This window comes from Somniosus microcephalus, chromosome 6, assembly GCF_052327205.1.
Source record: "Somniosus microcephalus isolate GS21.2 chromosome 6, FLI_Smic_1.0, whole genome shotgun sequence".
Taxonomy (NCBI): domain Eukaryota; kingdom Metazoa; phylum Chordata; class Chondrichthyes; order Squaliformes; family Somniosidae; genus Somniosus; species Somniosus microcephalus.
In genome coordinates, this window is record NC_140992.1 from 16,107,726 (window position 1) to 16,133,138 (window position 25,413).

General features: G+C 47.0%; 1 protein-coding gene across 4 annotated transcripts; it reads right to left on the minus strand.

The window, feature by feature from the left end:
• On the minus strand, positions 1–25,082 carry LOC147115493 (P2Y purinoceptor 1-like). Of its 4 annotated transcripts, none has more exons than XM_085989761.1 (2): positions 24,756–25,082; positions 1–2,289 (listed from the first exon to the last, which is right to left on the minus strand). In XM_085989761.1, the coding sequence occupies exon 2, from the start codon at positions 2,242–2,244 to the stop codon at positions 1,159–1,161; it is 1,086 nt and encodes a 361-aa protein (XP_085845887.1). In that variant the 5' UTR covers positions 2,245–2,289; positions 24,756–25,082; the 3' UTR covers positions 1–1,158. The 4 variants fall into 4 exon arrangements, with proteins under 4 accessions (XP_085845887.1, XP_085845886.1, XP_085845889.1 ...); XM_085989760.1 differs by having other exon boundaries at positions 24,772–25,081; XM_085989763.1 differs by lacking the exon at positions 24,756–25,082 and adding an exon at positions 24,568–24,749.
• Positions 25,083–25,413: the final 331 nt, after the last annotated feature.

The window sequence follows — 25,413 nt, forward strand, 5'->3', positions numbered from 1 at the left end:
TTACAAAAAATGGTTTTATTTTTCATTTCCTTGGCACACTTTTTTTAATTAGTTATAACAATATTGGCGACGGGAGGGAAAAAAACGGCTGTTTGACTGACACTCGCGGATCACCCAATCGGGTAACAAAGAGTCGGTCTGCTTGTCAATTGGCCGTGGGAGGGCGAGGCGCCGCGACGATTGATGAGCGTGTCGGGCGACCAATGGCGGGCGTGTGGGGGGCGGGGCTGTTGGAATTGGGAGGTCACATGATAAAATCTCCAGGAATACGTCCAACCAGAGTTGGCAACACTCGGAGCTGGCGGTAAGCTAGCGGTTGTGGAAAGGCCACCATTGTAAACCGCCCACCACCCCCTGCCCCCCTGTCTGATTTGGCTTTCCATTGAGGTGAATGGAGCTGAAAAATCGGTCAGGTCGCGGGCGGCCAATCCTAAACCGCCAACTCACCGCATGTGCCCAAAGAGAAGCTCAGCCCCTTTATGTCAAAAAACGTCAGGTCACCCCAAATCGACCTGTAAATGTAGATTAACATTCAAAGCATCCTTGCTGAAGAACTTCCATTGCAATCAGTTAGGAAGCGGACTCAGGGTCACACGGCCCCGAATGGCCGCCAGTCCCGGCTTACAAACGTGTCAGGATCAGCGCTACGGGAAATATCTGGAAATGCTTGAGGCCGAGGCACTTCCGCTCGCACAGGCTGAATTCCAGATCTCTGGCAAGTCATCATGGGTGGGTTGGGAGGGGCTTCGCGCAGCAACGACTAACTTCCACATGAAGAGCTTCACCCCAGGGCTACTCTTGCACGTTTCCTAGTGTTTGATTTCAGAACACTGCAGGAGGAAAAACTCCCTGAACCAGCAATGGTTCAAGGTGTGCAAAGAAAAGAGATGGAGAGACAATAAAAATGCCTTTTCAAACAAAAAAAGTGAATTCTTTCTCTGAAAAGCAACTTTCAGATTCACAACTGTGATTGATTTGGAAGATAAATGGTTAAGTAAGTACAGTGCGCTCGAACCTTTAATTGTGGGGTACTTCACTCTTTTATCATTTCCTATAATAGACTAAAGCCTTAAATTGAAACCAATCTCAAACACAAGTCTTACTGTACCTCCCAAACTTAGAAAAAATGTCATAAAATTCACCGACAAAATAGTAAGTTCATACGGAAGTGTCTCCATTTTGTGAAATGTTCGATACGGCATGAAGTGGGCTGTCTTCACTCCTAAACTGTAGGTTGGCCTCGCCTCGTCTAGACATGAACCTACTGGCTGCGTTAGTGAACCTCCTCCTGAAAGTGTCCCCCGCCAGAAAGTACAGGATAGGGTCCACGCAGCTATTGAGGCTGGCGAGACCCCTGGTCACTTGATACGTGGCGTAAACCCTCCTGTTCCACTCGCATGTGTCTTGCCCCTGGTAATAAAGTCTGGACTGAAGATTCAGGTTCTTCATCACGTGGAAGGGGAGGTAGGAGACCGCAAAGACCGCCAGCACGATGATGACAAGACGCACGGACTTGCCCCGGAGAGGAGTCCTCATGTCGTTGGATATTAGCGCCTTCACTATAAATCCGTAACAGACCAGGATGGTGGAGAAGGGGATGCAGAAGCCGAAGAACGTAGTGAGCATGCTGTAAACGAAGTATGTGTGCAAGAGCTCTTTTGACGTTGTATCGTAACATGTAATAGTTTTATTTCTCTTCAGTCCTGTTCTGGAGAAGTACAGTATCGGGGCAATGCCAGCCATGACTATAGCCCACACACACACGCACACAATGGTGGCCGATTTTTTCTTCAACCTGCCCAGTGATTTCATGGGGTGGACTACCCCCGTGTACCTGTGGACACTGATGCAGGTCAGAAACAAGATGCTGCCGTATAAGTTAACATGGAAAATAAACCTTTGCAGTTTGCACATGATCTCCCCGAAGATCCAGTCGGTTTTGTTGAAATAATAAAATATTAAAACCGGCAGAGAGAAGACGTACAAGAGGTCAGCCAGGGCGAGATTGAACATGTAAACGGTGATGCTGCTCCAAGGCCTCATGTGGAAGATGAACATCCAGAGGGCAACACTGTTTCCGATGAATCCGGTGACAAAGACTATAATGTACATGATGGGCAGATAGTAAAACTGGAAACCCTTGTTTAAGGAGCAGGTTTTGTTGATGCTGGCAGTCAGGTCACTGGACAAATTTGAAAAACTTGATAATGCCTCCTCCATTGTATCAAACTCAAGGTCGCCCATTTGGAATCAACAGGATGGTCCGCGTCCCTTCAAGGGACAGAAGATCTGAAACAGTAAACAAGCAAGCTTTAAATTTGCATGATTTTTGGCACGTGATATTTAGTCATTCATGATTATTTTTCCCTTCAGGAAAATATTCTCATTCTACCAAAACTCTGCTAAAGGCAAACAAATGGATTTGTAACGATGCAACAAAAGAACAAACTTGCATTGATATAGCGCCTGGTAACATCTTCAGGATGCCCCAAAGCTGCTTTGCACCCAATGAATTACTTCTTGATCTGATGTTATATAGGTAAATATGAAAGCCAGGTTGCGCATAGCAAAGTCCTACAACAACAACAACTTGCATTTATATAGCACCTTTAGGGGGGAAAATTCAGTATCGCCCCATTAGGGGCGCAATTATCGGCCGGACGCAAAGATTAGCGCCTGGCGCTAATTATCGCCTCCGACTGCAAACTTGGCTTTTATCACCCCTGGAGGTGATTGGAGCGCTAAATCAGGCGCTTCACACCTGTCTTAAGGCGCAAAGGCCGAGGAGCGAGGCGCTACGTCAGAGCGCTGGCGAAGCTCATGTGATGTCAGTCAGCAATGGAACACAGACACACTGGCGCCGGCCAGTTCTTAAAGGGGAGGGTTGATCTTGCTCTCCATCCACATCCTGCTCATTGCAGCCTTGAATCTTGTAGTGTATGTGCCTTTAAGTCAGAACTACTTTTACAGCTCCTGTATACTGTAGTACCGGCAGTGACCACACCTGTATATAAGCTTTGCGCATGCCTCTGTACCCCCAGTCTTGAGACTACCCTCCTCCAGTAAAGACCTGTTTATTGTTAATGTACAGCATCCGTGTGATTATTTAATAACAGCATATCCACTGAACCACGGATCCAACAAATCTCAGCCTGGAGAGACCTGTACATCAAATCTGCTGGAAAGAACAATGGAGAGACCCAGGGAAAGAGCTCAGAGTGCAGCCCCCACAATCTCTTCTAAATTGATAAAAGGAAGGGCAAATCAAAATGAACCTGCAAAGTGCTGTTCAGTACCCAAAACTCCTTCACTCAGCGTTGAATCTCTCCAGAAGTCTCTCTCTCTCTCTCTCTCAGAATGCGTGGTGCAAAAATGTCACCAACAAAAAAAGGCAGGAAGCGGTCGCCTTTAAATAGCGCTCCCCCGTCCCTTCCTGACTGCAAAACGCTCCCCTCAGCCTGTTGTTGCTAGCGCCAGGCGGTAAGGCAGGGGGCGCCACTCAATATCCAGTCCGGGGCACTACCGGGGCATTGCGCACTCGACTGACATCACAATCTGCCGGCGCAGGAGATTGTGGCGGTAGTGTTAAGCGCTGCCGCAAAATGTCTAGTTAATTTCGTGAGCGGCGCAAACATCGCCGCACCCGGGCGCTAGTTGCTTTGCGCCCCATTAGCGCCCTCTTAAGGCGCTAACGGGAGGCGCAAACCAACTGAATTTTTCCCCCTTAATGTAGTAAAATGTCCCACGGCGCTTCACAGGAGCGTTATCAAACAAAATTTGACACCGAGCCTGGTCAAAGAGGTAGATTTGAAGGAGTGTTTTAAAGGAGAGGGAGGTAGAGAGGCAGAGAGGTTTAGGGAGGGAATTCCAGAGGTTAGGGCCGAGGCAACAGAAGGCACGGCCACCAATGGTGGAGCGTAGGAAATCGGGGATGCTCAAGAGGCCAGAATTGGAGGGGCGCAGTGATCTCAGAGGGCTGTAGGGCTGGAAGAGATTACAGAGATAGGGAGGGGCGAGGGCCATGGAGGGATTTGAAAACAAGGATGAAAATTTTTTAATTGAGGCATTGCCGGACCAGGTGTCAAAGTACAAACAATAAAGAACAAATAAACAAATGACAAGATGATGGGCCAGATTTTCAGTGTGCCGTGAGGCGGGCTTTTAGGCATGCGGGGAGCAAAAATCCCGAATTTGGGGGTCCCGACACCATCCTGCCCAAAGCCCGCCTCCATGTAAGTTTCAAGGGAGGCGAGTAGCCGCCCCGCACTGGGACCCGCCGACCCGAGGCGGGAAGGGATTAGTGCCAATTAACTGCCTGTTAACAGGTAGTTAACAGGCAGTTTTTAGCCTAATCCCTATTTTGAGGGGTTTCGTATAGGATTCCCGACGGCTCCAAACCACGCCAGGTTACAGCAGGCGGGCCATCGGGTTGAAGGACTTGGAGGGGTCGCGATGTTGGTGTTCAGGTGAGTTATGGGTGCATGAGTGCAAAGGTAAGTGTGTTTGGTGTGTCTGAAGTGCGTAAAGAAGTTTTACTTACCTGTACTTACCTTAACAGCCTTTCTTCCTCTAGGTGTCGGGAGTCCATCACTCAGCCAGAAGTGAAAGCTGAATGGCTGCGAACTGTCAAAAGTGACAGCCTTCAGCTTTCAGTGCCGGTGAGAGTTCTAACTGAGTCTGTGCAGAAGGACTCAGGTTAGAAGTCAGACTGTCAGTGTTTTGACAGCTTCAAGCAGCTGTGAAACACTGATATTTCACCTGTCAAAAACTCTTGACAGATGAAATTTCAGTCTGTGACATCACCTGTTGCCGGGTGGCCCTTAATTAGCCTGCTGAGCCCGCTGGGCGGACTCAACAAGGCCAATCAAGGGAAAATCGCGTGGATTGGCCGTACATCGATGGAGGCAGGACTAAAACCCAAAACTTGTAGTCCCGCCTCCTTCCCGACAGTTTAATAAAAATCCAGCCCGATGTGTATTAGTGGTGTTTGTTGAGGAAGGGATATCAGCCAGGAAACTAGGAAAAGCCCCTGCAAAGAGTGCCACAGAATCCTTTACACCCAATTCAGCAGGCAGAAGGGACCTTGGGTTAACGTCTCATCTGAAAGGTGGTTGAGCTTCAGTAGGTTCTTCCCAACCTTTCTCCACTTCTGAAAGCCCAAACTCAAACTGTGGTCTAAGGGTTCAGTCATGCTACAACTGGAACGTTGCTGCGTAGCAATTACGCCTCACGCTGATACTGCACTTATCGTGTAGCTGTGGCCTGAAACTGAGGTCTGGGACTGATCTGGAATTGGCATGAAGCAGAGTGAGACTCTCTGGAGGGGACAGACTCACTCCACTTTGTTGTGATCACCCGTGACACTCAATTTATACAACAACAACAACTTGCATTTATATAGCACCTTTAATGTAGCCATGATCGCATTGAATGGCGGAGCAGGCTTGAGGTGCCGAATGGCCTACTCCTGCTCCTATCTTCTATGTTTCTATGGCCTAGAAATTGGGTTGGGGCGCCAAAGTGGCGCAAATGTCGCCTGAGCGCAGGATTTAGCGCAGCGATCGGAGCTTTAGCGATCGTCAGATATTCAGTTCCATTGCCCCTAGAGGGAGGCGGGGCGAGGCTCGAGGTGCTCCGCGTCCCTCTTAGGGCGCTGAAACTGAATATCGCAGCGCAACGTGCCGCAGCGCCACACGCTGCGGCATGGCACGCTGCGGTACTGCAGGCCTTCCTCCCATTGTTAAGGGGGAGGGGCCTGCAACAGCACGATCCCCGCTCGCGAGTGCCGGCAAACGAGCCCGGCACCAAGGAGAAGTGCTGGGCTCGCGGGAAACAGCCGGCAATGCCGCGAGGGGGGGGGGTTAGGAGGCCGAGGACGGAGGTGCTGGCAGCCGGCCGCCGAAAAAGGCGGCCGCCCCGCACCTCCACCTTAACTTGCGCCGTTGCCGGCACAGTAAGGCCCCGTGAACCGGGCGCGGGTAGCGAACGGCGCAACTGCGGCGTTCGCTACCAAATATCGCGAACGGGGCGCGAATGGGGCACTGCGCACACCGATGACATCATCGGTGGCGGCACAGCGCAAATGGCTAACGCCACCATTAGCGCCCCTGCTAAATATCGTGGGAGGCGCAGCCAGTGGCGCTACAGCCACTGACTGCCTCTTTAGGCGCTAACAGGTGGCGCTACTCACCCAATTTCTCCCCCTATGTTTCTAAAACATCCCAAGGCACTTCACAGGTGCAATATCAGATACAATTTGACACCGAGCCACATAAGGAGATATTAAGACAGGTGACCAAAAGCTTGGTCAATGAGGTAGGTTGTAAGGAGCGATTTAAAGGAGGAGAGAGAGGTAGAGAGGTAGAGAGGTTCAGGGAGGGAATCCCAAAGCTTAGGGCCCAGGCAGCTGAAGGCACGGCCATCTAATGGTGGAGCGATTAAAATCGGGGATGGGCAAGAGGTCAGAATTGGAGGAGCGCAGATATCTCGGAGGGTTGTAGGGCTGGAAGAGGTTACAGAGATAGGGAGGGGCAAGACCATGGAGGGATTTAAACAAAAGATGAGAATTTTAAAATTGAGGTGTTGCCGGTCCAGGAGTCAATGTACATCAGCAAGGGCAGGGGTGATGGTTGAACAGGACTTGGTGCGATTCAGGGCACGGACAGCAGAGTTTTGAATGAGCTCAAGTTTACAGAGGGTGGTTGGTGGGAGACTGGCCAGGGGAGCATTGGAATAGTCAAATCTGGAGGTACCAAAGGCATCATACAGGTTTAGCATTGTTGAGAAGCCATATCGCCTTCACACCAACATTTACAATGTAATTGCAGCCTAAAAAAAAGTTTGCTTTTATATAGTGCCACATCACCTCGTTCAGATTTCTCTCAATGTACTTAACATACAGTGAATGACCATAAAAAGCACTGAATGTTGTCATGCATACAAAAGGAGCCCACTAACAATAATGAGATTAATGAGCGGGCGATGTTGGTGAAGAGAGGAATGTTGACTAGGACAACTCCCAGCTCGTCTCCGAATAGTGCTATGGGTTTTAGAAACATAGAAACATAGAAGATAGGAGCAGGAGTAGGCCATTCGGCCCCTCGAGCCTGCTCCGCCATTCAAAATGATCATGGCTGATCATCCAAACTCAGTACCCTGTCCCCTGCCTTCTCCTCATATCCCTTGATAGAAACATAGAAGATAGGTTATAAACTCCACCTGAACCACTAGGACAGGTAGATGGGACACCTACATCTTGTCTGAAGGATGGACCGGCCCGCCTAGATTACGTGTTCAAGTCCTTGAGAGGGAAGTTTAAACCCACAATCTGCTGACTCAAACGGGAACGTTACTAACTTAGCCAAACTACGGAGTACTTAATTCTACAAGCTCCAACAAACCTTCCAGTACCTCTCCCAAGCAATGAGACATATGCAAACTTTGTCATAATTGAGTACAGTCTCAGGACTGCCTCACGTGTATTAGAACTGAGAGATGACTATCTGCTCTCACAGAGAGAACCCTCACTCTAACTGCTCTCCAATCTTTGAAAAAGTAGGTGACCTCTAATAAACAAACCTAGCTGTCCCTAGACTCTTTGGGGGAAAAATTCAGTTGGTTTGCGCCTCCCGTTAGTGCCTTAAGAGGGTGCTAATGGGGCGCAAAGCAACTAGCGCCCGGGCGCGGCGATGTTTGCGCCGCTCACGAAATTAACTAGACATTTTGCGGCGGCGCTAAACACTACCGCCACGATCTCCTGCGCCGGCAGATCGTGACGACAGTCGAGTGCGCAACACCCCGGACCGGATATTGAGTGGCGCCCCCTGCTTTACCGCCTGCCGCTAGCAACGACAGGTTGAGGGGAGCATTTTGCAGTCAGGAAGGGACTGCGGGAGCGCTATTTAAAGGCGACCGCTTCTTGCCTTTTTTTGTCGGTGACATTTTTGCACCACGCATTCTGAGAGAGCGAGAGAGAGAGAGACTTCTGGAGAGATTCAACGCTGTGTGAAGGAGTTTTGGGTACTGAGCAGCACTTTGCAGGTTCATTTTGATTTGCCCTTCCTTGTATCGATTTAGAAGAGACTGTGGGGGCTGCACTCAGCTCTTTCCCTGGGCCTCTCCATTGTTCTTTCCAGCAGATTTGATATACAGGTCTCTCCAGGCCGAGATTCAAGGCTGCAATGAGCAGGGTGTGGATGGAGAGCAAGATCAACCCTTCCCTTTAAGAACTGGCCGGCGCCAGTGTGTCTGTGTTCCATTGCTGACTGACATCACATGAGCTTCGCCAGCGCTCTGAGGTAGCATCTCGCTCCTCGGCCTTTGCGCCTTAAGAGAGGTGTGAAGCACCTGATTTAGCGCTCCAATTAACTCCAGGGGCGATAAAAGCCAAGTTTGCAGTTGGAGGCGATAATTAGCGCCAGGCGCTAAACTTTGCGCACGGCCGATAATGGCGCCCCAAACGGGGCGATACTGAACTTTTCCCCCTTTATTACTTATCACCAACCCCCCGCCCCCACCCCATTTTTCTCTCCTGAAGATTTACTAGAATGATTACCACAAGGTATTGGTGAGACCGCACCTGGAATACTGCATACCGTTTTGGTGTCCATACTTAAGAAAAGATATACTTGCTCTCGAGTCAGTACAAAGAAGGTTCACTCGGTTAATCCCGGGGATGAGGGGGTGGTCATATGAGGAGAGGTTGAGTAGATTGGGACTCTACTCATTGGAGTTCAGAAGAATGAGAGGCGATCTTATTGAAACATATAAGATTGTGAAGGGGTTGGATCGGGTGGATGCGGTGAGGATGTTCCCAATGATGGGTGAAACTAGAACTAGGGGGCATAGTCTTAGAATAAGGGGCTGCTCTTTCAAAACTGAGATGAGGAGAAACTTCTTCACTCAGAGGGTAGTAGGTTTGTGGAATTTGCTGCCCCAGAAAGCTGTGGAAGCTACATCATTAAATAAATTTAAAACAGAAATAGTTTCCTAGAAGTAAAGGGAATTAAGGGTTACGGGGAGCGGGCAGGAAATGGGACATGAGTCTATGTTCGGAATGGTCATGGCCCTGTGGGTAGTGGAGTGGGCCCAGGGGCTGTGTAGCCTGGTTCTGCTCCTACTTCTTGTGTTCTAATTCTGTGTTAGATTTCAGGATATGGTTTTATTCCTGTTCCTGGCTGGGGTGGAGATCGCCTTTACAGAAGGTAAGTACTGTAGAAAATATAGGGACAGAGTGATCTCCTGGAAGAATTTCGATCGCCTAGATGGGTCGGAGAGGAATTTCCCAGATTTTTTCTCCAAAATTGGCCATTGGGTCTTTTATCTGGTTTCTCGCCTCTCCCGGGAGATCACATGGGTTCGGGTGGATGGAGAGTGATAGAAGATTTGAGGTTAGGATCAGATCAGCCATGATCTTATTGAATGGTGGAGCAGGCTCGAGGAGCCGATTGGCCTACTCCTGCTCCTATTTCATGTTCTTATGTTCTTATGATACCAGAACTGAGAGGTTATACCTATCAGGAAAGATTGAACAGGTTGGGTCTTTAAGATTATCAAAAGATTTGATAGGGTAGAAGTAGAGAAGATGTTTCCACTTGCAAACAAGATCAGAACTATAGGCCATAAATATAAGACAGTCACTAATAAATCCAATAGGGAATTCAGGAGAAACTTCTTTACCCAGAGAGTGGTTAGAATGTGGAACTCGCTACCACAGGGAGTGCTTGAGGCGAATCGTATAGATACATTTAAGGGGAAGCTAGATAAGCACATGAGAAAGAAAGGAATAGAAGGGTATGCTGATAGGGTGAGATGAAGAGGGATGGGAGGAGGTCCATGTGGAGCACAGATGCCAGCATAGACCAGTTAGGCTGAATGATTTGTTTCTGTGCTGTAGAGTTGATGTAACTCGATGTCACTCGATAAAAGGGATTTTGTTTCAAAAGTTTAATAGAACAATTATTGAACTGTACCAGTCTTGGTCCACTTGCCCTCGTGTTAACATACAGTCCTCTCCCTTATAAATGATGCCAAGAAGGAAATAGTATTCTGATCTCGTGATGCATTGTTGTAGTGATCCATGCAAATGAATGTATGGGTTCACTGAATAATTACTCATGGTTGTAGAACTTTTAGCTAACTCACTTACGCTAGTATAAACTGAGTCGTAAGGAAAGAACTTGCATTTATATAGCGCCTTTCATGACCTCAGGATGTTCCAAAGAGCTTTACAGCCAAGGAAGTACTTTTGAAGTGTAGTCACTGATGTAATTTAAGAAATGCGGCAGTCACAGCAAGCAACAACAATGCAATAAATAATCAGATCAAAATCAAATCAAATCAAATCAAATCAACTTTTATTGTCATTGTTAGTGCACAAGTGCAGTACAACGAAATGTAGGCTTGCGGCTCCCGAGAGTGTACATTTGGATTAAGACATTTAAACATTCAACATACATTTGGCTTGTAGTATATTAACATAAATATAACCATAATAAAGTGCATTGGCAGATGTGCAGGCTTTAGAGTTTATTTGTGGAGTTCAGTAGGATGACAGCCCTGGGAAAGAAGCTGTTCCTAATCTGGTCGTACGGGTGCGAATGCATCTGTAGCGTCTCCCAGATGGCAGGAGGGCGAACAGACTGTGGCTGGGGTGGGTAGGGTCTTTGATGATGGACCGTGGCCTCCGTAGACAGCGTTTCTGGTATATGTGCTCTGTGGTCGGTAGCCGGGTGCCGGTAATGCGTTGGGCAGTTTTGACTACCCGCTGCAGATCATCTGTTTGTTGAGGGATAAATGTTGGCCAGGACACCAGGACAATTCCCCTGCACTGCTTCGAATGTTACTGTGGGATCTTTTACTTCCACCTCAGCAGTGTTGGTTTCACATCTCATCCGAAAGACGGCACTTCAAACAGTGCAGCACTCCTTCAGTCCTGCACTGAAGTGTCAGCCTTTATTTTGTGCTCAAGTCACTGAAGTGGGACTTAAACCCAGAATCTTCAGACTCAAGAGACAAGAGTGCTTCCAACTGAGCCACAGCTGACACTGCACTCAGGGATGCAGCTTGGGCTGTTGACCTTTAATCAGGGCGCATGAAGTACGGAATCAGCGAATTAACACGCGCAGCACCCGGCTTTGCTTCCTTTGGCCATAAGTTGCCGAGAATAAAAAGAAGACAATATGGTTAAACAAAACTCTTGAAGGCAGAGGTCTTCAAAGTTTAATGTTTTTGTGGACTGTACAGATGGGTACTATAGAGCCTATAGGACCACATGTAAAAGTTAAACGTACACGGGTCATTTTCACTTTCACCCACTGGGTGGAAATCTCCCGTTGTACAACCCACCTGATCATCATCCCTTCGGTTTGCTCCGCCAGATTACTGACCAGGCAGTGAAGGTGAAAATTACCACCACGTTCCTATTAATTTGCCAATATCGCAATTTGATTTAACACCTCCAGGCTCATAAAATTCAACCAGAACAGCCCAGCCAGTAAGAAATATAAGGACGAGTAGGGTTGAGTAGCCAGGGCTTTGAGGCACAGGCTTGAAAGCTACCTGTGGCTCAATAGCCAAAGTTTAGACAACTCAATTGTGCTGCTCTGGTTCAGTCCAAAAATTGCCAAGATGTCCTGTCCCAGGACCTTTAAATGGCTTGGGAGCATCCCTGGTGCAGGCCCATCTGTTTTTATTAATTCATTCTCAGGATATGGGTATGTCTGGCAATCCTGGCATTTATTGCTCTTGAGAAGGTGGTGGTGAGCCTCCTTCTTGAAACGCTGCAGTCCGTGCGGTGAAGGTACTCCCACAGTGCTGTTAGGTAGGAAGTGGCAGGATTTTGACCCAGCAATGATGAAGGAATGGCGATATATTTCCAAGTCAGGACGGGGTGTGACATGGAGGGGAGCTTGGAGGTGATGGTGTCCTCATGCTGCCCTTGGCCTTCTAAGTGGTGGAGGTCACAGGTTTGGGAGGCACTGCCGAAGAAGCCTCATCGAGATGTTCCAGCGCATCCTGTGCACACTGCAGCTGGTGGAAGGAGTGGATGTTTAAGCTGGTGGATGGGGTGCCGATCAAGTGGGCTGCTTTGTCCTGGGTGGTGTCGAGCTTCTTGAGTGTTGTTGCAGCTGCACCCGTCCAGGCAAGTGGAGAGTATCCCATCACTAGCAGCAGGGGAAGGAAAGCCAGGGGCAAACTGCAGATTTGGTAAATCACGATCATGGCTGCTGATGGGAATCGGCAACCAGAAGTTCCCAATTGGATTGAAATATCTTTGAGGAGCGTTGGTGGTGGGATGGGGAGCAGGAGGAGAACGAAAGCTGAATTACCATGCAGTTCTTTGCCTGATCCTCAGGACCATTGCACGCCGGGGTCCGGGAGCAGGCTGCAGCGACATGTTTTCTAGGTACCCCCATGCTGGGGCAGGGAATGAGGGCTAGGGATGCCAACCCTCCAGGGTTGCCCTGGAGTCTCCAGGAATTAAAGATTAAGCTGTGAGAAAAAATATCACAGTGACATTAAACATTGTGAGGGGGGGTTTTGTTTACTAGTTATAAATATATCAGGCATGGGACAAAAGGCTCTTTGACTGACAGTCTCAAATCATCCAATCAGGTAATGAAGAGTCTGTTCACTTTCCAATTGGCCGAGGGAAGGCGGGGCGCTGCCACCAATAGCGGGAGTGTAGGGGCGGGGCGAGTGGAGGTCATGTGATGCCACCTCCAGGAATATGTCCAACCAGAGTTGGTAACCCAAGAGGGAGCGGGGGGAGGGAAGGGGTGCAGGAATACACCCCCCCCACCCCCCCAGCTCATTTGAATAGCTCTGGCTGGTCTGTTCTTCCTGCAGGGGTGACAAGCGCTGGATATTGAACCTTCATGACGCCCAGAACTTCAGTGCTGTGCTTGGTGCTGAATTAAAATAAAACATCACAGGGGGGATGCTGCCTTCCCAGATTTTACCCTTTGTATCTCATAGTTGTCAAGGACGTCTTGCTGCAGTTGTACAGGGCCTTGGTGAGACCACACCTTGAGTATTGTTTGCAGTTTTGGTCGCCTTATCTGAGGAAGGATGTTCTTGCCATGGAGAGACTGCAGCGTAAGATTCACCAGACTGATACCTGGGATGGCAGGAATGACGTATGAAGAGAGATTGGGTCGATTGGGCTTATACTCGCTGGAGTTTAGAAGAATGAGAGGGGATCTCATTGAAACTTATAAAATTCTAACAGGACTGGACAGACTGGATGCAGGAAGGCTGTTGCCGATGGCGGGTGAGTCCAGAACCAGGGGTACAGTCTAAGGATAAGGGGTAAGCCATTTAGGACAGAGATGAGGAGGAATTTCTTCACCCAGAGAATGGTGAACCTGTGGAATTCTCTACCACAGAAGGCAGTAGAGGCCAATTCATTAAATATATTCAAGAAGGAGTTAGATATATTTCTTAAGGCTAAAGGGATCAAGGGGTATGGGGAGAAAGCAGGGACAGGGTACTGAGTTTGGATGATCAGCCATGATCTCATTGAATGGCGGAGCAGGCTCGAGGGGCCGAAAGGCCTACTCCTGCTCCTATCTTCTATGTTTCTATGTCACGAGGGCAGTATAGCATCGAGTGAAGTTGAGGGTGCGTCTAAGTGCTGTCATGTCATCCTGTGGCAATGGCGTTTGTGGGGCTGGGCAAACAAGCACAGAAAGGCCGTGATGGCCCCAATGTACAGGACACCTGACCTTGAGCCATAAACCACGACAAGGTTTACTTTGGATATGAACCTAAAGCACTTTCAGTTGTTGCGAAACACTCACAAAAATGACTTTTTTGGTATTCTTTTCCTTTAGTAATTATTTAGCTCCCATGCACCGTCAAGTTTAGTAATTCTTTTAAGCAAATGCCAACTCGATATCAATGACACTCACTGTTCAAATCATAGAATCACACAGCACAGATGGGACCATTCAGCCCACTGTGTCTGTGATGGCTCTTTGAAAGAGCTATCCAATTAGACCCGGTGACAAAAAAAGCTATTTTTTATTTAGTAGAAACTGTTAGAAAAAGGAGTTCGTAGTGTCAGCTGTGGCTTAGTGGGTAGCACTTTCGCCTCCCCTGTCCAGAAGGTTGAGGGTTCAAGTTTCACTCCAGAGAGTTGAGCACGTAATCTAGGTTGACACTTCGGTGCAGCACTGAGGGAGTGCAGCGCTGTCGGTCAGGTGAAGCATTAAACCAATGCCCCATCTGCCCTTGCAGGTGGATATAAAAGATCGCACGGTAGAATTTGAAGAAAAGCAGGGATTCAGGCCAACGTTTTATCCCTCAAATGGCGTCAACAAAACAGATATTCTGCTGATTTATCTCATTGCTGTTGGTGGCCTTTTGCTGTGCACAAATTGGCTGCTGTGGTTGTCGACGTCATAACAGTGACTACACTTCCAAAAAAGATATGAATTTTTTTGGGCGATGACTCACTTTGGAACGTCCTGCGGAAATGACAGGCACTGTGGAAATGCAAGTTCTTATTTCTCAATGAAAATTCTTGTAACCATTTGAATCAAAGCCTGCTCTGACAGTGAGATTCCTTCCCAGAATGAACTGCCAGGGGATGCTCCGAGAAGTCTAATAGATAAAGCACCTTTTAAAGTAAGGATTAAACTTTAGCATTGGCTTGGCTCAGTGGCAGCCCTGTCAACTTGGAGTTCAAGCCTCACTTCTGACGTGAGTGCCCAACCTAGGCTGACATGTCCGTGCGGCACTGAGGGGGTGCTGCAGCACCGGAGGCGCCGCCTTTCTGATGAGACGATTCACTAGGTTAATTCCAGAGATGAGGGGGTTGACCTATGAAGAAATGTTGAGCAGGCTGGGCCTATGCTCGTCGAAACATATAAGATTCTGAGGGGGCTCGACAAGGTAGATACAGAAAGGATGTTTCCCCTCATGGAGGAATCTAGAACTCGGGGGCATAGTTTCAGAATAAAGGGTCGCCCTTTTAGAACTGAGATGAGGAGGAATTTCTTCTCTCAGAGGGTCGTAAATCTGTGGAACTCTCTGCCCCAGAGAGCTGTGGAGGCTGGGTCATTAAATACATTTAAGGTGGAGATAGACAGATTTTTGCAAGATAAGGGAGTGAAGGGTTACGGGGAGTGGGCGGGGAAGTTTCTTTGAGCCCAAGATCAGCCATGATCTTATTGAATGGCGGAGCAGGCTCGAGGGGCCTAGTGGTCTATTCCTGCTCCTATTTCTTATGTTCTTATGAGACGTTAAACCGAGGCCCCCGCCTGCCTGTTCGGTCGGAATGTAAAAGATCTCACGGCACTTCCTTGAAGAAGAGAGAATTCTCGTTCGCGTCCTGCCTTTTATTCCGCCCTCAACCAACAGCACTTTAAACTGGTTAATATAAAATAAAAACAGAAAATGCTGGAGAAGCTCAGCAGGTCAGGCAGCATCTGTGAAGAGAGAAACAGAGTTAACGTTTCAGGTCGAAGACCTTTCGTCAGAACTGGAAAAAAGCAGGAAATGGAACAGATTTTTAAGCAAGTTTAGGGGCTGGGAAATGGGGGAGGGGATGAAAGAACAAAAGGGAAGGTCTGTGATAGGATAGAAGGCGGGAGAGGTTAAGAGACATTAAGAGATATTCAAGGCAAAAGGAGACGGTAATGGGACAGGTTAAGAAACGAAGGATGGTTCTAGATGAAGTGTAACTGGTAAACTGGTTAACTGATCATTCAATATACTGCTGTTTGTGGGACCTTGCTGTGCACCAATTGGCTGCCATGTTTGCCTCTACAACAGTGAGTGCACGTCAAAAGTAATTCATTGGCTTTGAAGCTATAATGATGTTCTGAGGATGTGAGGAGCGCTATGTAAATGCAAGTTCTTTCTTTCAGATTAGAAGTCTGCCAATCATCAAAACTTTTCCATCTTGCTGCATGTGATTTATGGCTAAGAGACTGGTATTGACTATAAATAGAGGGAATAATCTGGATTGTCAGCATCTGTCCAGTGAAAAGACAAGTTAACATGTTGAGAACATAGGAATTGCTAGATGAAAAAAGACCAAGGTCCATTTAGTTCGCCTTCTACCATCCTGTTAGTCGCATGGCACAACGACAATGGAGCTGTTGGCTCATCACCGCAATCAATCTCTATCAATGAGTCTTCAACAGACCCAGACATGAGGTGAGGAAAACCCCCAGTGGTGGAGAGCTTGGGAAACCATAGGTCCAAAGTCACCCGTTCCTCCCAAGCGTGCTACACTCGCCACATATCATGTCTCCAATTACTCATATAATGGATCGCAAAATGTTATTTTCTGAAAGAAATCTATCTAATTTGTAGATGAATGTTGCATGCATACCCTTCATCGAAATGACCAATTGATAAATAAAATGACAAATCATTAACTTGTGTTTTCTCTCTTGAATACTGGCTGAGTTGCATTGTACGGTTGTTAAAATGCTGCTAATTGCTGCCACTGCACTGAGTTTATATAGGTACCAAAACAATTCATTCCGGTAGGAATATGAGTCACAGGGTCAGAGGACTTGGCTCAATTCATAGCAGTCTTATTCCTAAAATCAGAAGGTCGTGGGTTGAAGCCCCACTGCGGACTCAAGCATGTAATCCAGGCTGACCGAGGGAGTGCTGCACTGTTGGAGGTGCCGTCTTTCAGATGAGATGTTAAACTGAAGCCCCGTCTCAAGTGGATGTAAAGGATCCCCTGGCACTATTTCCGAAGAAGAGCAGGGGTGTTCTCCCTGGTGTCCTCGCCAATATTTATCCCTCAATCAATATCACTAAAAAACAGATAATCTCGTCATTATCACATTGCTGTTTGTGGGAGCTTGCTGTGCACAAGATGGTGTTCTACATAACAACAGTGACTACACATCAAACAGTACTTCATTGGTTGTAAAGAGCTTTGGGATGTCTTGGAGTCGTGAAAGGTGCTATAGAAATGCAATTATTTCTTCTCTCCCCTGGCACGAGGCAGTGAGATTGGCCTGGCGTGATTAACGTTACAAATAACCATTGTGCACATGTACTAATGGAATCAGATTTGAGACAGAAAAACAAAACTGGCTTTTCTTCTCAATAAAGACACTTGGAATACCGCAAAGTCAGAAACAGCCCCAGCAAGAGTCCTTGTAGATAGATGGTTTACTTTCATAAGGACTATTTTTGGATTTGTAAAAGCTTTTCAGCTCTTGCCAGGAGGTAGCAGGGGGTGGAGGAAAACAGACATAAAAAATTCTCGTTTGCAAGTAAAGTGTCACAACGTGTGAGTCAATCCACGGCCTCGGCCTTGTACAACTGTTGCTACAGTACAAATAATGCAGAGATAATTTACCAGCCTTGGCGGTGAGAATTTCTCTGGTCACTTTGTGGAGCAACATCATCACTGGAAGCATAGGCGCAATCTTTCATGAAGCCACTAACACACAGCGACCAGAGGATATCGTCCTGCTCTGTTTACAGAGTCACTAACACAGCGACCAGAGGATATCGTCCTGCTCTGTTTACAATGTCACTAACACACAGCAACCAGAGGATATCGTCCTGCTCTGTTTACAATGTCACAAAAAGCTCATCATGCAGGTATGTGCAAGACTCCCAGGCAGCTGCCATGACGCTTTCATCCTGCATCAGTCACCCCCCGCCCCCCCCAGAGCTCTGTGGACCTCAAAGCAGAGTTATCGGCTGGCTCCTTGGAGACAAGGGCTACCCCCTGAAGACATGGCTGATGGGGGTAGAATTAGGCTTGCTTCTGATATTAGCAACCGAGAACCGGGGCGATGTTAACCCTACTTGCTCAGCAGAAACCTGGCGGGTGGGCAGTTAAAATCGCCCTGGCTCGTGCCTGTCCGAAGGCCACCACGACTGCAACATCTGCAATTTTAACCTGCTCTCCTGAACAGGTGGCGAGGCTACGCGCCCGGAGCCAACATGGTCCTTCTTTACATATGCATGTTGTGGCCCGATGGCATCATTGAGATCTGACTGTAATTTTAGCTCGGGCCTGAGCGGGGAATCCTGGGGTTAAAATTGGGGCCAAACACAAAAAGAACAGTGAATTCCACCTGAGACAGTGAATTCCCGACATTCCATCACTCCTATAAAAACAGCATCAGAATGGTAAAGGTGCAGTGATTGTGAGAGGGAGAACTTCTGTACCCTTGAAGCAACAGCAACAATGCACCAGCATTATTGGTTCCAGGGATGAGGGGGCTGCCCTATGAGGAGAGATTGAGTAGATTGGGTCTGTACTCTCTGGAGTTTAGAAGAATGAGAGGTGATCTCATTGAAAAGTATAAAATTCTTAGAGGGCTTGACAGGGTAGATGCAGGGAGGATGTTTCCCCTGGCTGGGGAGTCTAGAACCAGGGGTCACAGTCTCAGAATAAGAACATAAGAAACAGGAGCAGGAGAAGGCCAATCGGCCCCTCAAGCCTGCTCCGCCATTCAATAAGATCATGGCTGATCCAATCTTGTCCTCAACACCACTTTCCCGCTCTCTCCCCATACCCCTCGACTCCCTTGTAGTTCAAATGTCTGTCAATCTCCGCCTTGAATATATTCAGTGACTCCGCCTCCACAGCTCTCTGGGGTAGAGAATTCCAAAGATTCACGACCCTCTGAGTGAAGAAATTCTTCCTCAACGCCGTCTTAAATGGGCGGCCCCTTATTCTGAAACTATGCCCCCGAGTTCTAGATACCCCCACTAGGGGAAACATCCTCTCAGCATCCACCCTGTCAATCCCCCTCAGAATCTTATATGTTTCAATAAGATCCCCTCTCATTCTTCTAAACTCCAATGAGTATAGGCCCAACCTGCTCAACCTTTCATCATACGTCAACCCCTTCATCCCAGGAATCAACCTAGTGAACCATCTCTGCACTGCCAACAATGCAAGTATATCCTTCCTTAAATATGGAGACCACAACTGTACGCAATACTCCAGCTGCGGTCTCACCAGCGCCCTGTAAAGTTGCATCAAAACTTCCTACTTTTATACTCCATACCCCTTGCAATAAAGGCCAACATTCCATTAGCCTTCCTAATTACTTGCTGTACCTGCATGCTAACTTTTTGTGTTTCATGTACTAGGACCCCCAGATCCCTTTGTGCCGCAGCATTTTGTAGTCTCACCCCATTTAAATAATAATTTGCTTTTTCATTCTTCCTTCCAAGGTGGATAACCTCACATTTTCCCACATTGTACTCCATCTGCCAAATTTTTGCCCACTCACTTAACCTATCTATAACCCTTTGCAGACTCTTTGTGTCCTCCTCACAACTTGCTAACCCACCTATCTTTGTATCTTCAGCAAATTTGGCTACAGTACACTCGGTCCCTTCATCCAAGTCATTAATATAGATTGTAAATAATTGAAGCCCCAGCACTGATCCCTGTGGCACTCCACTAGTTACTGATTGCCACCCAGAAAATGACCCATTTATCCCGAATCTGTTTGTTCCGCTTTATCCACCCTGTTTGTTACATCCTCAAAGAACTCCAGCAAATTTGTCAAACATGATTTCCCTTTCATAAAACCATGCTAACTCTGTTTGATCGTCTTATGATTTTCTAAATGTCCTGCTATTACTTCCTTAATAATGGATTCCAGCATTTTCCCAATGACAGATGTTAGGCTAACTGGCCCATAATTTCCTGCTTTCTGCCTCCCTCCTTTCTTGATTAGTGGCGTTACATTTGTGGTTTTCCAATCCGCTGGAACCTCTCCAGAATCCAGGGAATGTTGGTAGATTACAACCAACGCATCCACTATCTCTGCAGCCACTTCTTTTAAGACCCTAGGATGCAGGCCATCAGGTCCAGGGGACTTGTCGGCCTTTAGCTCCATTAGTTTGCCTAGCACTTTTTCTCTAGTGATAGAGATTGTTTTAAGTTCCTCCCTCCTTGATTATCTATTATTATTGGGATATTTTTAGTGTCTTCTACCTTGAAGACTGATCCAAAATAATTGTTTAGAGTCTCTGCCATTTCTCTATTTCCCATTATTAATTCCCCAGTCTCATCCTCTAAGGGACCAACGTTTACTTTAGCTACTCTCTTCCTTTCTTTATATCTGTAGAAGCTCTTACTGTCTGTTTTTATATTATTTGCTAGTTTACTCTCATACTCTATCTTCTCCCTTTGCTGGTTTCTAAAAATCTCCCAATCCTCTGGCCTACCACTAAACTTTGCAACATTGTCTGCCTTTTCTTTCAATTTGATACCATCCTTAACTTCCTTAGTTAGCCATGGATGGTGCAGCCTTCTTGAAGAGCCTTTCTTTCTCACTGGAATTTACCTTTGCTGAGATTTATGAAATATCTCCTTAAATGTCTGCCGCTGCTGATCTACCGTCTTACCCTTTAATCTATTTTCCCAGTCCACTTTAGCCACCTCTGTCCTCATACCCTTGTAATTGCCTTTATTTAAGTTTAGGACACTAGTTTCAGATCCCAGTTTCTCACCCTCAAACTGAATTTGAAATTCTACCATGCTATGATCACTCTTTCCTAGGGGATCCTTTACTATGAGAACATTAATTAATCCTGTCTCATTACATATTACCAGATCTAAAATAACCCACTCCCTGGTTGGTTCCTCAATGTATTGCTCTAAGGAACTATCCTGAATACACTCTATGAACTTGTCCTCAAGGCTACCCTTGCTAATTTGATTTGTCCAATCTATATAATGATTAAAATTGCCCATGATTATTGCAGTACCTTTCTTACAAGCCACCATTATTTCTTGATATAAGGGGTTGGCCATTTAGGACTGAGATGAGGAGAAATTTCTTCACTCAGGGTTGTAAATCTTTGGAATAGTCTAACCCAAAGGGCTGTGGATGCTCAGTCATTGAGTATATTCAAGGCTGAGGTTGACAGATTCTTGAGCATTAATGGCATCAAGAAATATGGGGATCGGGCGGGAAAGTGGGATTGATGTGGAAGATCAGCCGGAAGATCAGCCATGATATTATTGAATGGCAGAGCAGGCTCGAGGGGTCATATGGCCTAACCCTGTTCCTATTTCTTATGTTCTTATGAGTGAGATATCTTCTGAAATATATGCCGATGTGGTGTATCTTTCTGTAGGGGGTGGGTGGGAAGGGAGCTTCTGGTGATCATACAACAACAACAACTTGTATTTATATAGCGTCTTTAATGTAGTAAAACATCCCAAGGTGCTTCAGAGAAGCATTATCAAACAAAATTTGGCCATGAGCCACATAAGGAGGTATTAGGACAGGGTGGTCAAAGAGGTAGATTTTAAGGAGCGTCTTAAAGGAGCAGAGAGAGATAAAGAGGGAATTCCAGAGCCAAGGGCCTTGGCAGCTGAAGGCACGGCCGCCAATGGTAGAGCGATGAAAATCAGCGATAGAAACATAGAAGATAGGAGCAGGAGTCGGCCATTCGGCCCCTCAAGCCTGCTCCGCCATTCAATGAGATCATGGCTGATCATCCAAATTCAGTACCCGGTCCCTGCCTTCTCCCCATATCCCTTGATCCCTTTAGCCTTAAGAAATATATCTAACTCCTTCTTGAATATATTTAATGAATTGGCCTCCACCGCCCTCTGTGGTAGAGAATTCCACAGGTTCACCACTCTCTGGGTGAAGAAATTCCTCCTCATCTCTGTCCTAAATGGCTTACCCCTTATCTTTAGACTGTGACCCCTGGTTCTGGACTCCCCCGCCATCGGGAACATCCTTCCTGCATCTAGTCTGTCTAGTCCTGTTAGAATTTTATAAGTTTCAATGAGATCCCCTCTCATTCTTCTAAACTCCAGCAAATATAAGCCCAATCGACCCAATCTCTCCTCATACATCATTCCTGCCATCCCAGGTATCAGTCTGGTGAATCTTTGCTGCACTCCTTCCATGGCAAGAACACCCTTCCTCAGATAAGGCGACCAAAACTGCACACAATACTCAAGGTGTGGTCTCACCAAGGCCCTGTACAACTGCAGCAAGACATCCTTGCTCCTGTACTCGAATCCTCTCGCTATGAAGGCCAACATACCATTTGCTGCCTTAACCGCCTGCTGCACCTGCATGCTTACCTTCAGCGACTGGTGCACAAAGACACCCAGGTCTCGTTGCACTTCCCCTTCTCCCAATCTATTGCCATTCAGATAATAATCTGCCTTCCTGTTTTTGCCACCAAAGTGGATAACCTTGCATTTATCCATATTATACTGCATCTGCCATGCATCTGCCCAATCACCCAACCTGTCCAAATCATACTGGAGTTTCTTGGCATCCTCCTCACAGCACACACGCCCACCCAGCTTTGTGTCATCTGCAAAGTTGGAGATATTACATCCAGTTCCCTCGAATAGATCATTAATATATATTGTGAACAGCTGGGGTCCTAGGACCGATCCCTGCAGTACCCCACTAGTCACTGCCTGCCACACAGAAAAAGACCCGTTTATTCCAACTCTTTGCTTCCTGTCTGCCAATCAGTTCTCTATCCAAGTCAGTACCTTACCCCCAATCCCATGTGCTTTAACTTTACATGCTAATCTCTTATGCGGGATCTTATGCAGGCCTTTTGAAAGTCCAAATACACCACATCCACTGGTTCTCCCTTATCTATTCTACCAGTTACATCCTCAAAAAATTCCAGTAGATTAGTCAAGCATGATTTACCTTTTGTAAACCCATGTTGACTTTGTCCGACCCTGTCACTGTTTTCCAAGTGCTCTGCTATTACATCTTTTATAATGGACTCTAGCATTTTCCCCACTACCGATGTCAGGCTCAAGAGGTGAGAATTGGAGGAGTGTAGAGATCGCGGAGGGTTATGGGGCTGGAGGAGGTTACAGAGATAGGGAGGGGCGAGGCCATGGAGGGGTTTGAAAACAAGGATGAGAATCTAAAATCGAGGCAGTGCCGGACCGGGAGCCAATGTAAGTCAGTGAGCACAGGGGTGATGGGCGAACGGGACTTAGTGTGAATTAGGATCAAGGCAGCAGAGTTTTAGATGAGCTCAGGTTTATGGAGGGTACAAGGTGGGAGACCGGCCAGGGGAGCATTGGAATAGTCGAGTCTGGAGGTAACAAAGGTATGGATGATGGTTTCAGAGCAGATAAGCTGAGGCAGGGGCGAGACGGGCGACGTTATGGAGGAGGAAGTTGGCGGTCTGATGATGGAGAGGATATGGGGTCGGAAGCTCAGTTTGGGATAAGTAGAACGCCAAGTTTGCAAAAGTTCTGGTGCAGCCTCAGGGAGAATGATCGAGTTGGTGGCTAGGGATCGGAGTTCATGCCCTGAAATCCCATCGCATCAACCATTACATCCTGAAGTCATGCGTTAAACACAAAAAGTTCCTTTACCCACTCACATCTACTGCGACTCATGCAATGGTATTCACCCACATCCAGAACCAGACTGCGTTTGAAAGAATCCTAATTACAAGTCCACCATTTAGAGTACTTTTTAAATATAAACAGGCATCTATAGACCAATTCTGTGGCTTGTAATGCCAACCCCAGCCCTTCAATTTGAATGATTTCCTTGCCATTTACTCACAAGTCTCCATTATCCGGCAGTTTATTCCGTGGGTGGGAATGGCAGTCTCACCCCTCGCACACTGGCGTTTCAGGGGTGCAAAGTCAGAACGGGCAAATGCGAAAGGAGGCGTCACGGCGTCTGAGAAACCGCGGAAACCGAGTCAAGATGCTGGGCTGCCGACCGGACACTGAGGGTTGAGGTTGGTCGCTGGCCGAAGATCAGACAAACAGAAATGGATAAATCTGCTGACCCACATAAGACAAACCTCAGTGACCATATTGATAGAGCGAGCTCTTGTCCTATGCCTACACAGGCGGGCAGTAAGAAAGCATTGCCCAATGAACACCAAGCGTCCTTTCATTTCAGTAAAGGATTGCTAATGAACACTTGCAACTCTGCTTTATCCACATGGTCATAGAATCAGACAGCATAGGAGGCGGCCATTCGGCCCATCATGCCTCTTTGTGAGAACTATCCAATTCCTCCCACTCCCCACCACCCCCAGTTCTTTCCCCAATATAATTCTTTTTTCTTTTTCAAGTATATATCCAATTCCCCTTTTTGAAAGTTCCTAATGAATCTGCTTCCACCACCCTTTCAGGCAGGGCATTCCAGGTCACCACAACTCGCTGTGTTTAAACAAAAAATAAATCTCCGTTCTGGCTCTTTTGCCAATCATCTTAAATCTGGGTGCTGTGGTTTACCGACCCTCCTGGCAGTAGCAACAGTTTCTGCTTACTTACTCGATCAAAAGCCTTAATTCATTCTGAACACATCTATTAAACCTCCCCTTAACCTTCTCTGCTCTAAGGAGAACAATCCCAGTTTACCATGAGCTGCTTTGACTCACCGCCACTGCCGATAACATACACACACATTCAAGCCTCACACTGTCAACCCACACACGCTTTCTAATTTTTTTTAAAATTTGCATACAATTATTTCATAATTGCGTATTGTACACCCTTCCACGGCGCATATCCACCATGCTGTCTCAATTAAACCGAAAATCGCTGAGAAAAAGTTTAGCACTGAGGACTTTTACCATGAAAAAAACGAGTTGATTGAGCGCTCCCTGCGGCCCCAGTGAAAGATGTACAAGGGCGAGATTAAATAAATAAACAGGCAAAACACCGAAGTAAGTCAAAAGAGGAATCGCAGCTGTGCTCCTGATGCCACTCACAGGGCCAAACGCATGTTTAACTTCATGTTGCCTAGGTTAAACTTTCCTACCACATTTTTTGCCGACCTTTTAACAGCCAACAGGAGCTCCGGGCCAGGGGGTCACATACAGTAAGATCCACCAGGAACGTGTGGGGAGAGAGCAACACACAGGGTTAAACGTAACTCTTTTCCTCTTTTTGTGAATTCTGATTTCTTCCATTGAAAGTCCGGCTCCTCCCGACAGATCTCACGCTTTTTTTTTTGAACAGCGCCCTGTACGTTTCTCAAATGTCAACTCTACCCCCTCGTTCTCTCTCTCTCTCTCTCTCTCTGGTGAAAGCGTCACTGGGCAGGCGTGGCGCTGAAACTCTCCCACTTTTTTTTTCTGCAAACAATATTACAGCTTCTGCATCGGATTTCATCTCACACCCCAGCCGGTCCGATTGTGAAACAGACATGAGCCCTGAGCTAGTCAGTTTCATTTCCTGCTCAGTCCACATTGGAACCAAGATCAGGGTTATTTTTTTTTGTTGCAAACCAACCTCCTTTAAGATCACAGCGTTCCCCAAACTTAATTCTGATACTTCCTGTAATTTAAAAAAAAAAATTGGTTAAAAAAAAACTGCAAAAATGTGCAATTCTTCGGATTTGTGTTTGTTGCACCTTAACAAAGATAATCGTCAATGGCACAACTCGCATTAACTTGCACACCGTCGCGGAAGTGAAG

Coding starts and splice junctions, on each gene's coding strand:
- LOC147115493 (XM_085989761.1), bottom strand. CDS start 2,244: ATGGGCGACCTTGAGTTTGATACAATGGAGGAGGCATTATCAAGTTTT.